This window comes from Xiphophorus hellerii, chromosome 6 (assembly GCF_003331165.1).
Source record: "Xiphophorus hellerii strain 12219 chromosome 6, Xiphophorus_hellerii-4.1, whole genome shotgun sequence".
In the NCBI taxonomy this organism is placed as follows: Eukaryota; Metazoa; Chordata; class Actinopteri; order Cyprinodontiformes; family Poeciliidae; genus Xiphophorus; species Xiphophorus hellerii.
Genome location: NC_045677.1, coordinates 175,574 through 189,098, shown reverse-complemented (window position 1 = coordinate 189,098; position 13,525 = coordinate 175,574). Strand labels below are relative to the sequence as shown.

Sequence of the window (13,525 nt, the reverse complement as noted above, 5' to 3'; positions counted from 1 at the left end):
CTGGTCACTCAAACACTTCACCAGCCACTGTCTTTCTTTTGTGTGTGTAACATTTCTCTTGATTACAAACCTCACCAGTACAATCAAATTATATAAAATATATGATTTATTCTTAATTCTAAGAAACGATTTATTGACAAGCGGTTGCCATACATTAGTACTTAAATAGATTAATTTAACATAACAAAGCATGGACACCTTAACAGGGGTGTATCGCAACAATTTCATTTTAAATTAAAGCCACAAGCTGCGTCAGGCGGCGGCCCTCGCAGCTCAGCGCCGCTGCGGCCTATTGGTCACCGCGGGGGTTCCGGGATATAATTAATTTAATTTCACATAATTATCGCGGTAGAAGCCATTTGTTTGTTAAAATTTTATGAAATATATTTGTTCTATTTGATGTTTGTTGTGAATGACGTATACATTAGTCCAACGTTTAGAAACTACAGCGGCTGTAATTGTCGGGTTCTGGGGGTTTTGGTCCTTTTTTCCTTTTGGTTTTTCTTTTTTTCCCTCTTCCTGGTGTGGGTCTGTAGCATCACTGTGGCCCACTAGATGGAGCCAGAGGCTGTCTACCTGGGATGCGCGCCCATGGGTTTTACGCACCGACAGTCATCATCTCATCATCCTGTGGAGGTTAAAGAAGCTGACTGCCAGCACTTCGACGCCTGAGTGTTTTACCTGCTTGGTAAACTGAGCCCCTCGGAGTTAGCCCTCTGAGTTTTTTTTTCCCTCTAAGTAACTCTTCGTTGTCCTCTGTGCTCTTCAGGTATTGTTTACTCCTCGAGACGACTTGGATTCTCCAGAGTGGCTTCCATCCTGACTTTTTGGTTAAAGCCCTCCTCCTGACGAGTAACACGAGTAACAGTTTAGTCCAAAGCCTTTTCTGCTAAAATAAAATCTTGCATACATATATATACATCCATCCATTTTCTAACACCCTTGTCCCTAGTGGAGTCGGGAAGGGTGATGGTGCGTATCCCCAGCGAACGTTTCGGGCAAGACCTGGACAGGTCGGGGTGTGAGTGTGAGTGTGTGTCTGTATATATGTATTCATTCTTTGTGTGAAGATATCTGTATTGAACTTTACACAGGGTAACCCTCCTTCCACAATACTGTGGGAGCATTCCAAAGATAATCATTAATATGTGAGAAGACAAATTTTCAAGATGTACATGCAACAAATGTAAAAAATGTGTTGGCCAGGATTCAAACCCAGGCCAACTGCTTGGAAGGCAGCTATGCTAACGACTATACCACCAACACCTGATGGAGTTTCAAGAGGGGTTGCATTAACCCGAACTGAGCTTTTCATCCTGCATGTGCACGGCCTGCCTTTTATTTTTTCTTGTGGTTTTGGGAACTGACCCACTGACAGGACACACATCGATTCTCCATTGACAGACCATGACATCTTCCTCAGCGTCACACTGGAATGGGAGAGTTAAACTGTTAAATCTAGTCAAAACGTTTGTCACAAACTGTAGGAATGAAGCAAACTTTGTCGCTTCACACCCTCCTCTGGAAGTCTCAGATGAACCACCTGAGCCTGGGAATCAGCATCCCCCTCATTGGATAGGTTTTGCTTTCCTGTCTTTATTATTTAGTATAATTTCTTAAAAATTATTTTAAAAAACCTATGCGCACATATAAGTTTGTGTGTGTGTCTAATTGAGGGCGACAGTTGGGCCTTGTGTGGGTCAGATCCACAGTTCCTGTGCCATGCACATCACGTTCGTGTGGCATATCAGTGTGGATCAGATTCAATGATAGTTTTGTACAGGGGTGCTCAAGTCCAATCCTGAAGAGCTATCGCCCTGCAACTTTTAGATGCATCCTTACTCCAACAGACCGGAATCAAATGGCTGAATTCCCTCACCAGCAGTCATTCAGTTCTGATCAAGGCTGGTAATGATTCAGGTATGTTGGAGCAGGGAAGCCTCTGAAATGTGCAGGATGGTATCTCTCGAGGACTGGACTTGAGCACCCCTGGTTTTGTGAATACCCTCTGATAACGTCCTGCAGGTGCCCCTGCTGGTGTTTCTCTCCAGCAGTCAACGGGTGAGAGGCGGGGTACATTCTGGACATTATGTACAGCAGGGCACTGTGCTGTATCATTTAGTCTTTGTAGAATTTGAACAAGGACACTAAACTGGCATAGTTGGCATACAACAGGCACTGTCCATTAAAAAGTGGTGTCACCATTATACAGGGAGTTGGAAAATTAACCGTCCCTGGGTGGGCTCGAACCACCAACCTTTCGGTTAACAGCCGAACGCACTAACCGATTGCGCCACAGAGACAGTTCCGTCATGCCTTCCATTTTGAGAAAATGAACTGTTTTACACATATCTGTTAAGATCTAGAGTTTTTTTAGTTTTCCTGGACATACTTTGTCTAGAAATTGTCAAGAACATCATATAATGTTCTTGACAGTTCCAGAACACATTTGTTCTTAATATATTCCTGCAAACCTAATAGCTCCTACTGAGGAGAGAAGCCTTCAAACAACATATAGGGGCAATAGAACTGTGCTTAGAACACTTGTTTTGTTGTAGTTTAGTTTTTATAGAATTATAAATTCCTCTTTTGTTAAAACATGTATACTGTATTTATTCTTGGATGTAAGTAATTCAGCAAAAAAGCTTATAGTTTATAGATGTTTATTGTTTTAGAATAAGCGTAAGTATAGTCTGCTGTAAACTTCAAAACATAATGGTGAGAATTATGTACATATCAAAAAGTTGAATAGACAATGGTACTCCTCATACAGCAGAACTTGTTTTTCCATGCTTCTTTCCCACTTTTCATACATGATCTCCTCGTTAGTATAGTGGTAAGTATCCCCGCCTGTCACGCCGCGAATAGGTGTAATACGCCGACACCATGCAAAACAGGACATGCCTGCAGACCCGAGTTCGATTCCCAGTTCCGGCAGAAGCTTATGTTACTTTACCCAATCTTTTCTATTTTTAAGTGTTTATATTCTAAAAAATAAATATTTATAATCAATAATCAATGCCAGTCATGCAAAATTATAAACCATTACTTCCACCCACTCATGGAAAAACCACATAACTCTTATGAAAAATGTATAAACAAATTTATACATTGTTTCGTTATTTATTTATTTATTTGTTTCCTTTTTTTATATTGGTTTATTACCAATATATGGTTCCATTTCTGGAACTGATCTTGTTTTGGAAGACCAGTTCCAAAACAATGCATTATTTTGGAACTGATCTTAAATCTTGTATAAATGTACATTGACAGTCAATAAATTATATTCTATATGCATAGTGTAAATTGATCTCACATCATGTGTAATTTAGTAAAAAAAAAAAAAAAGAAGCACATTTGTTGACATATTTATATTTACTTTGTATTAACAGAGGCAAACAACAGTTTAAATATTTACATATTCAACTTTTTACAATATAAAATCTTGCCATATTTACAGCATATTTAGATTTTTTTTTATCTATATAAATATATGGAATATAGAATAATAATAGAATACCTAAACATCTCAATAGAACCATGTAATATTTATTTTTTCTTTTCAGCCACCCATCTTTGTCGCTCTGCCTCATAAAAAGGTGATTTGCAGAATTCCTTCCAAGTCATCTCCTTAGCCATACCCTGAGACTTGTACATGGACAGAACCTTTGCAGGACAATATATGTATTTCCCTGCCACACCAGGGAACCCAGAGTGGATGTGTGGGCTGTTGGGACCTTGTTTGAGGTCCATGTGGCAGAACCTGCAAACCCGGCCAGTTGGCTGAGGTTCTGTTCTTTTTCTTTTCTTTTCAGCCCTCTCATCCACCCGCTTCTTGGTTTCCAGGAGTTCCTTTTGGAAAAAAGTGGTGGTGGAGAACTCCTCAAAGGTCATGTTGGGCTTTGATAGTCCATCTGCAGCGTATGTATCATAAACCTTTTTAGAGCAGTAAAAGTACCTAACGGGCCCCTGCTGAAAGAAGAAGTGAACGGAGGAGCCAGAAGTCTCATAACGAGACTTAGGCTGTCCGCAAGAAAGACACCTTTTGGTTTGTTTCTTCTTCTGCTGCTGCTGCTCTGATTGTTGACTCTGCTTTTGTAAAATTCCCTCCACTATTTTTTCTAGGGATTCGGCTGTAATTGGTGTTGCTGAAGCGGGAGCAGGTGGGTTGAAGACATCGGGCTGGATGGTGGTCACACGAACACTAGCTGGCTGGCCCTCAGTTAATGAGTGCCACAGTTCCTGTGTGTCCAGTAGTTTTTCAGGGCTTGTATTCATTGCAGAACTGGTGTTAAGGAGCTTTGCCACATGTTTCACATACCCAGAGATGTGTCGCTTAGTAGTTGGATGGAACATGCTGTTAGGATCCGTGGCAGCCTGATGAACAATCTGAGCATACTCCTGATCTACCACTTTCAGGATGTCTTTTTCCCCATGGTGTTTCTGAAGCAAGCCAAGCCATCTATTGCCTCTTTCATTTGCGGGGTCCACCGTGTGTGGTCTAACACAAAGACACGTCCACCTGTCTTTACAGGTCCAGTGCGGGCACTTCTTGGTGAGGACCTCAGAGGAAGAGGATGTGAAGTCTCTGAAACACAATGAAGTAAGTAAAAATTATCAGTCTAAGGTATAAATTCCAAAATTTAATGCAGAAATGTATATACATAGCACTGTGTTTGCTCACCTTTTGGAGAAATTTGGAAAATTTCACAAGAGGAAGGACTAGAGGCCGGTTGGGAGGCTGATCCCTCAGCAGGCGGAGGAACAGTTACAGATGGAGGTTTTATTTCCTCAGTGTTGGGTGATGGCAGAGGAAGCTTTGGATGAGGTCCTTCTCCTCTTTTCAAAGACTTGTGCTTGTCCCAGTCAAGAGGTACTGGCCGACACCCTGGTTCTTTGTACTCAAGTCCAAATCTTTCTCCAGTGTCCCTGTTTGAGATGTGAAGTGCAGGGTACTTTTCCTGGCCAGTGATTCTTTTTGACGATGTATTTAACTCAGCTATCAAAGCTGGATCAAATACTGCAGGAAGGACAACTCCAGGCTGCTTCAGGTCCACCAGTCTCTGGTAGTTCCATCGCACAACTCCTGTCATGCCCTGCGCTTGGAACAGCTCAGTGGAGACCACATTTCCAGTTACCCACTGAGCCTGATGGAAATGGTAGCCCTCCTGCTGAGACGTACCTCGCACAGGAATCCAGATGGGGACCTTTGCTCCTTCTCCTGGCACATGGTTGAGCTGAAGCGTCCCACCATGTCTGTACATTATTCCCTCAGACAGCTCAGGGTCACTCAAGCATCCTCTGAGAATATGTACTCGCTGAATACGCCACGTCTTCAGCATAGAGAACTTGAACAGAGGGACGTCGTTAGGATCCTTGGCCAGGTGAAAATGCTTCATGACTCTCTCCACTCTGTCCAGCAGCTCTGTGGGCGGTGGTATTTTGGTCCTGCAGTGCTCCCGGATGTGTTGTTTTGTTGGATTGGGAGGCACAATACCACAGGACACATAGGCCTCCTTCAGCTTCTTCAAATCCTCCTCATCTACTACAGAGAAAGCAGCAGAGAGGAGCTGACAGAAAGTGCTGAAAAGAGGGTGATGTTCTGATGTGCACTCCCTTGAAAAGCGCTGCAGACAGTGGAACAAGTCCAGCTTCACAACAATGTTTGAATTGTAGCATGACCTTGAGGCACAGGTATTTGTTAGGGATCCTGAAGTAGCTGCAGACACGATGGAAGGGGTTGTTCTCCAGGCATCCCAGTTTAAATGCTCACCAGGGATGGATTCTTCAATCTTGAAAGAAGCACAGCAATCCCTAAAAAAAATATGTGAAAGGATCTTTAACAATCAACGGAAAAATTAGTGAATAATTTCCCTAAAAATAAATAAATAAATAAATAAATAAAGAAGAGATTTGGTCTGAATTTGATATCCTAAATCTTTTGTTTTCTCCACAAGATGGTAGCAGCAAGCATAAACATTACATAAAAGACGCGATCATGACGAAAAACATGTTTTATATCCATCGGCATCACTTACCTAATAAAATGAAGAAGGATGGATGTGAAGATATCGCTTTTCTTTGATATGTTTCCCCTTCTCCGCGTAACGCCGGTAATTTCTCCTAAAAATCTCAGTCGAAAAGCCGGAAAGTTGCCTTCTTCTGAATCCAAGCAAGGAGGGGGGCGTGTCACTCCCGGACATGAGATTGGACAGCGCCACCACGGCATAGTGGTCAAAAATATATTGCGTCCGTAGTGGTTTAGGACTACCATTGGAAATGAATGGGAAACGGTTTAGGGCCGTTTAGCTAAACAATTCTCAGCTGCCGAGACCGGGGTTCGATTCCCCGACGGGGAGTCTACTTTTTTAAAACAAAATTCTGCTTATCTTCTTTGATGATCAATATAATTGAAGTTGATGGGAATGTAGAAATTACAAGATGTGAATGACAGAACGAAGGAAGAGGTAAGAGTTTACTTCAGAAGCTGGTGTTTTTGCTGCTGCTGCCACTTTCAGCTTCATAAATGAAACAATGAATAACATGTATCTCTGGTTGGATGGTGTGATCTGGTAAGTAGTTGACGGGCTGTGTGTCTCTTCCAGTCTTCAGTTTGGTAACGCCTGTTTAAGGTCTGGTGTTTGGTTCGGTGAGAGGTCTGTGATTTCACATTCAGGATAGGCAACAGTGGCAATAGCTTAATTACACAAGGGGAGTCCCTCAGGCTATTGGTCCTGCATTTGGAACAAGCAGCCTCCCCACTCAACACACTTTCCTGAATAATGAAGACAGTGTGCAGGTGGTGGCTGTCATTGTCCATAATAGCCAGGAGTTTCTGCAGTGTTCACCACGGAAGAGGATTAGGGCCACTGAAAAAAAAAAAATTATGGCCCAGAAAAAAAAAAATCTCAGAATTCTCATGTATAAAAAAAAAAAAAAAAAATTCAGTGTCCCAGAAAAAAAAAATAAAAGAATGTTCAGTGTCCCAGGAAAAAAAAAAAAAAAAAAATTCAGTGTCCCAGGAAAAAAAAAAATAAATTCAGAAACCACAATTCTGACTGATGGGCGCCAGCAAGCAACCAGCTTCAGAACCACATACAGACGCCAGTTGTGGCGGACAGCTGACGTTTTGGAGAAAGACGTCTGATTTAAGTCACTTTTTACGTGCCAGAGGAGTCCCCGAAGCTTCTATTGCACTAATGGAAGAACAAAAGGTGAGTAAATCAAATGAGATAGTTTGGTGTCTAAAGCCGAACGGTTATGGCTAGTAGTTAGCATGTTTGTTAGCTCACGCGGTTATAGGAATAAGCTGATTTACAATGTTAAATCACACAGATGAATAAAGGATGTAACAGCTGTTGATTGCTGGAATTGTCCCGTAAATGTTTGGTGCCTTTATTTTATTGTTCTGTTTGAATGTTTTACAATGAAACTAAGGTTAGCTGAATGTCAGCCACCTTCTAAATAAGATGCCTGCAGTGTTAAATTGTGTAACTTTTAGTTCAGTGGAGGACAGAAACTATAGTATAAAGAGACATAAACGTTTATATATGCAAATATTTAAAAGGAAAATGTATGACTTGCACCGATCTGCGGCTGGCTGTAGATCTGATCGTAGGATCTCTTCACCAACACCAACTAATGTGCATATCTGTGCTATTTTATCTTATGTATATCATATGTTTGTGTTACTGCGTTGGAAAAAGTTACATTATGAGGATCACAAAATCATTTTCTTGCAATGTGATGTGTCAGTTCAGGACTGAAATTACATCTCAATCCCTGAACTAAACTATCAGCACATTTATCGCACAGGTGTGGAAATGGTAGGCTTCGTTTAACTAAATCAAAGTTAATGTGATGTTTAATTTTTGTAATAAAAAAGGAACTGTTAACAATATTTCCTTGTGTGTTTTGATGCATGATACCTTTTACCTTAAACAGACTGTATATTTATGAATCTGTGTTTTTATACTTACATGCTAACCAATCCAGTTCTTCCTTTTTCAGTAAAATAGAGGATTGAACATTTACTGCTGCTGTTATTGTAATTCTCCCCAAAACAGTAAATCGTTTTAAGCAGGGACCTAAGGGTACAATCTAAAAGGTAACTTTAACGTTGATGTGCAGAGTAAATAATTGTCCTTTCTCATCTGTTTGTGTGCAGATTGACTGGGATGTCGCAGCAACGCTGGAAAATTATGGAGACGGAATTGCTGTTTTCAACTTCTGCTAAAGCAAAACACTGTCCAAAAAAGGCCTTCTGCTAAAGACTGTTCCCTTCTTAAAGTGAAAGAAGCTAGAAGATGTCAGATTTGGATGATATCATTAGGCTTTACTTCAGACTGTCTTTAAGTAACAAAGAAATCCTTCATATTTTAGCGCACAGTCATCATACTATATTAAGTAATCGAACTCTAAAAAGAATAGCCATAATTTTTTTTTTCAGTAGCCCTAATCCTCTTCCGTAGTTCTCCTCTCTGCCACTGTTGCTAGAGAATCCAACTTTGTTCCAACCCTGAGGAAGGTTTTGTCTTTTGAATTGAACAGGGATACATATACTTCTCAGTTTTGGGTTTACATTTTTCCTTCATCAAAACTGACATGGCATGTTTGAATTAAAATCGAGTAGTACATTGTCTTTATAATCATGTGGCATCATGGCTTGAAGGGCAGTTGAAAAAAAATCAAGCGTCCCTGGGTGGGCTCGAACCACCAACCTTTCGGTTAACAGCCGAACGCGCTAACCGATTGCGCCACAGAGACTACTGCATTGTACAAGCATTATGTGCAGTACACGTGTGTTCTCACCGACTTGTGATTGTTCTACTGATGAGATATGTCTTCAAATAGCATATAGTGCAGTCTGGAGTAAGAGGACATTAGAGGTCTGTTTGGAACACTTCTAAAAAGGTTTGCTGAAAACATCAACCCCTCCCCCACTCCCTAAGACAGGATCTGATTCCGAAATATACTGATGAGGTCAGCTGTACATACTTGTCATGTGTGCATTGGTGGTTCAGTGGTAGAATTCTCGCCTGCCACGCGGGAGGCCCGGGTTCGATTCCCGGCCAATGCATGAAGCTTTTGTCTTTCAGCTAATGTTTCTTTTCTTGTAGTTTTGCTGTGATAAAATGCTAAAATTCTCAATTGTTACAGTATGTATATTCTGTACATGTAGTTTCCACAAATATTTGAGCAACTAAAGAAGCTTGTAGTTATAGAGTAAGTATATTTATAGACTTCTTCTAGATAAAGGTCAGTTGTAAATAAATCACTCATTATAAGGCAGACTAATCATGCCTACATACACTACACATACGTTTGGACAATGGACCGGGGTTTGATTCCCCGATGGGAAGACATCTTTCTATTGCTGTTTATTTTCTTTATAGATCAATGTAGAACTTGGGATATTTGTTTCCAGTATGTAACATGAATGCAATCAGCTGAATTTTCATTTTAAATTGCTGATTCATTTGTAAGCTAAAACAAGCTTGCTGAAATGTTATAAGTAGAAGCAGACGAAAAAAGTGAAAATGCAAATTTTCTGAAATAGCAAAATTACCATCTCATCCCTTTCAGCATACCAGGAGTTTTTTCCATCATTCGGTGCAGTACTAGGACATTTATGGGAGGACTCACAAAGGAGTGAGAGCAGGATGTTTAAATACACCGTGTTCCAAATTATTATGTAAACTGGATTTAAGTGTCATAAAGATAAAATTTTTTGTGGTGCTATTAAATTTATAAATGGTATTGTGTGTCAGGGCTCTTTGAATCACTATAATTATTTTCAGAGAGCTGGTTGATTAGTTTGTCTGATGAGCTCAATTAAAGGAAATCTACTTAAGTAGGATGTTCCACATTATTAAGCAGGCCACAGGTTTCAAGCAATATGGGAAAGAGAAAGGATCTCTATGCTGATGAAAATCATCGGATAGTGTAGTGCCGTATGACAAGGTATGAAAACATTAGATATTTAACCAAAACTGAAGCGTTATCGTACTGTGAAGAGATTTGTGGCTGATTCAGAACAAAGATGGGTTTGTACAGATAAAGGCACAATGAGGAAGATTTCTGTTAGACAAATTCATCAGATTAAGAGAGCAGCTGTTAAAATGCCCTTACAAAGCAGCAAACAGTTATTTGAAGCTGCTGGAGCCTCTGGAACCTCAAGGTGGAGGATCCTCCAGAGGCTTGCAGTGCATGAACCTACTATTGGGCCACTAACCAGAGCTCACAAGCAGAAAGGGTCGCAGTGGACCCAGCCGTACATGAAGATTAATTTTCAAACAGACTTGTTCACTGATGATTGCTGTGCAACCCTGGATGGTCCAGATGGCCGCAGTAGTGGATTGGTGGTGGATGGCCACCACGTCCCAACAAGGTTGTGACGTCAGCAAGGAGATGATGGAGTCAAGCTTTGGGCCAAAATCATGGGGAGAGAGAGAGAGAGCTGGTCTGCCCCTTCAGAGTCCCTGAAGGTGTGAAAATGACCTCAGCAAAGTATCTGGACTTTCTGACTGATCACTTTCTGTCATGGTTCAAAAAGAAGAGCCAGACCTTCAGTAGCAAAATCATCTTCATCATAACAATCCACCATCTCATGCTGCAAGGAATACCACTGTGTCATTGGCTGCTATGGGCATAAAAGGGGAGAAACTCATGGTGTGGTCACCATCCTCCTCTGACCTCTGACCTCAACCCTATTGAGAACCTTTGGAGTTTCCTCAAGCAGAAGATCTGAGGGTGGAATGCAGTTCATATCAAACCAGCAGCTCTGGGAAGATATTCTGACATCCTGCAAAGAAATTCAAGCAGAAACTTTCCACAAACTCACAAGTTCAATGGATCAAGAATTGTGCTGTGATATCAAAGAAGGTCCAATGTTAACATGGAACTCGGTCTGTTAGGATGTTTTTGATTGAAATAGCTTTTGATTTTAGTACATGTGACCACTTAATGCTGCACATTCAAAGAATGACCGTTTGCAGTTTTTTGTAAACCATAAAATGTTTAGAAAATCTGCTGTGCATAATAATATGGAACAGTTTGAGTTTTTTATTTTTGAAAAAAATACTGTTCTCATGGGGAGCTTTGTTCAGTAAAATGTGATTTATACTGTAATAGTTCATGACTTGAAAATTATACTGACCATCATTTGCATTGACCATTTAAGAAAATCTGAGAAAATATCACTTGCATAATAATTTGGAACACAGTGTACTGTGAGGGTGAATGCACACCAATAGCCAGGGGCTGATTAGCTAATGGGTTGCAGTTTTCATGGGAGAGAGCATAAGGCAGACTAAGCAGAGAAAGTGGCAGAAAGGGGCGAGGGAGAGCTAAGAAAGTGAATCTAAGATTCTGGTGGCAGGTGACGAAGGAACCGACGGTCTAGTGACCAGCAATGCAGTAGTAGGAACCTTGGATGGTGAAGGTGCGACGAAGGAGCAGGAAGCTTGAAAGATGATGGACAATCAGGAAACTTGGAATGCAATGAAGAAGCAGGAACCTTGGAAGGTGGCAGCAACAGAGGACCCTGAAGTCTGGAGATTTCCGGCAGTGATGGAGAACCCTCAAGTCTGCAGGCCTCAGAATGACAGCTGGAGTCTGATGGGTGACAGAGGACCCTCAAATCTGGTGGACCCTGGTGGTGACAGAGCAACCCACAAAGAGGATCTGGAGGTCGGCCTTTCGGCCCATGAAACCAATGAGGAAGATCTGGAGGTTGACTGAGTTCTTGGCGGGACCTAGAAGTTTGATGATTTTGAAACTCAGGAGGGCATAAGCATAGGAATCTGGGTCCCGCAGGACAGCAATGCCAGAGGAATTTGGGGACCACAGGACCTCAGCAGCAGAGGTGCTTGAGCCCCCCAAGACTGCGGCCCGACTGAGTCTTTGGAGGCCGCCATCGGAGCAGCTCGCAGCTTGAAGGCCAGCCTCGCCTGAAGGGCCTTAAAGTCTTCCTGCTGAGTCCTTGGGGAGATTTTGACCCACATAGATTCTCGAGAGCTGGGGAAGACAACTCATGTAGAGGTGCTAGGGAACTTGGGTTTTCTCAAGATGAGGAAGCTCCATAGTGACCACTAGTCTCCTGAGCTTCACAATGATGTCCAGTCTCTTAAGCTAGTCAGATTAGGTGCTCGGGAACAACGGAGAGCCTCTGGAGACGAGGAGAGCTCATTTAGGGGTTATGACAGGAGATCACAGGGGAGCTCAGGAGACTGGAAATCACAGGGAGACTGCAACAGGGAACTCATGAGGAATCTGTGCAGCTTGCAGATGAGCTGGTGCTGGTTGTGCATCTGCATGAGACTGAGAGGCTGATGTGGCTTTTGCTTCATGGGACTGATTTATGTAGAATAATTATGAAATGTGCAATGACAATGAATGGCAAGATATCGGGTCTGGGATCAGGGGAGGACACAAGAGGATGTGCTGGTAAGGACTGGTTTTACCTGGGAGACATGGAATGTAGGATGGACACGGAAACTGGAAGGAAGACGGAGACAGACAACTGTGAAACTGATGACAGATTTAATAACATAGGGTTCAATAAAGCATAGAGCGAGAGAAATTTTCCTTGAAACAGATTTAAGAAGAATATCTAGGGGAGGGAATATCAAGAAGAGGAGAGACAAGCCTTCTGTCCAGGTGAGTACTGGGATGTGTTTACAGTAGCGTGAATCTGCGGTTTTGCTCAGCAGTTTGTTGGAGAGTGGAAATTGTATTGGACAAGATGTATTTGCAGTGGCATATGTGATGATGTACTGTAGGGAGGCTGGAGGGACACCTTGGGTGGCTGATGATGTGGTTGCCTCTATTCTAAAAGAGTGACTTGAGAAGTGGCTATGGGGAGACTGCATAATTCTAGGGTCTGTCTAGACCTAGAGTCTGCCAAACCAGGCAGCGGTCATGGGAGAGCCTTCAGGAGTGAGAGACAGAGGTTTGGATTTAGGGCTGAACTTATGACATCTGCAGATGAATTTAAACATGGAGGAAAAGGCAGAATGCGTGATCGAGATGGTGCATGGGCCTTTTCCCTAAGACTGTTTGAGAAGGAGGTCATAGCAGTTCAGATAGAATTTAAGATCAGAAAGAGGTAGGTCTCTGGATGGGTTAAATGTATCGGGGTGGGAAGAGCATCGGCAGCAGAACATAGGTGGCGGAAGGCTTGAAATTTAGATCAGGACCTAGCATCAGCAATGGCATTAGAATAGCTGGAAACATGGCGGGCGGTAACGCCTGCCAGGTGATGTGACTGACAAAAGACATGATCAATTTCGAGGAAGAGCTGCCTTTGTCAATTGCTATGACTATAGCATTATTATCACATAGTGCAGGGATGCACTTTGTTTTCCAGTGGCACCCCCAGAGGCAGCAAGCCACAACAATGGGGCTGATTTTGAAAAAGGGAGCAGAGTCAGACTGTGTGAAAGTTGTGAGCCACCTGCCACAACTTTCTTGCCTCAAACAACCTTCCAAAACCTAAGGATAGGGCTGCATCTGTAAAAAGAAT

General features: G+C 42.0%; 1 protein-coding gene and 3 non-coding genes across 4 annotated transcripts; 1 reads left to right on the top strand and 3 right to left on the bottom strand.

Annotated features, from left to right (window-relative positions):
• Positions 1-2,229: 2,229 nt before the first annotated feature.
• trnan-guu (transfer RNA asparagine (anticodon GUU)) lies at positions 2,230-2,303 on the bottom strand. Its single transcript has one exon. It is a non-coding gene; the product is annotated as a tRNA-Asn (tRNA).
• A 783-nt stretch (positions 2,304-3,086) lies between these two features.
• On the bottom strand, positions 3,087-5,889 carry LOC116721119 (uncharacterized). The gene is made up of 2 exons (XM_032564632.1): positions 4,685-5,889; positions 3,087-4,588 (listed from the first exon to the last, which is right to left on the bottom strand). Exons 1-2 carry the CDS (start codon positions 5,397-5,399, stop codon positions 4,416-4,418), a joined length of 888 nt encoding a protein of 295 aa, XP_032420523.1. The 5' UTR covers positions 5,400-5,889; the 3' UTR covers positions 3,087-4,415.
• Positions 5,890-8,692: 2,803 nt separating this feature from the next.
• On the bottom strand, positions 8,693-8,766 carry trnan-guu (transfer RNA asparagine (anticodon GUU)). The gene has a single exon. It is a non-coding gene; the product is annotated as a tRNA-Asn (tRNA).
• Positions 8,767-9,008: 242 nt separating this feature from the next.
• trnag-gcc (transfer RNA glycine (anticodon GCC)) lies at positions 9,009-9,079 on the top strand. Its single transcript has one exon. It is a non-coding gene; the product is annotated as a tRNA-Gly (tRNA).
• Positions 9,080-13,525: the final 4,446 nt, after the last annotated feature.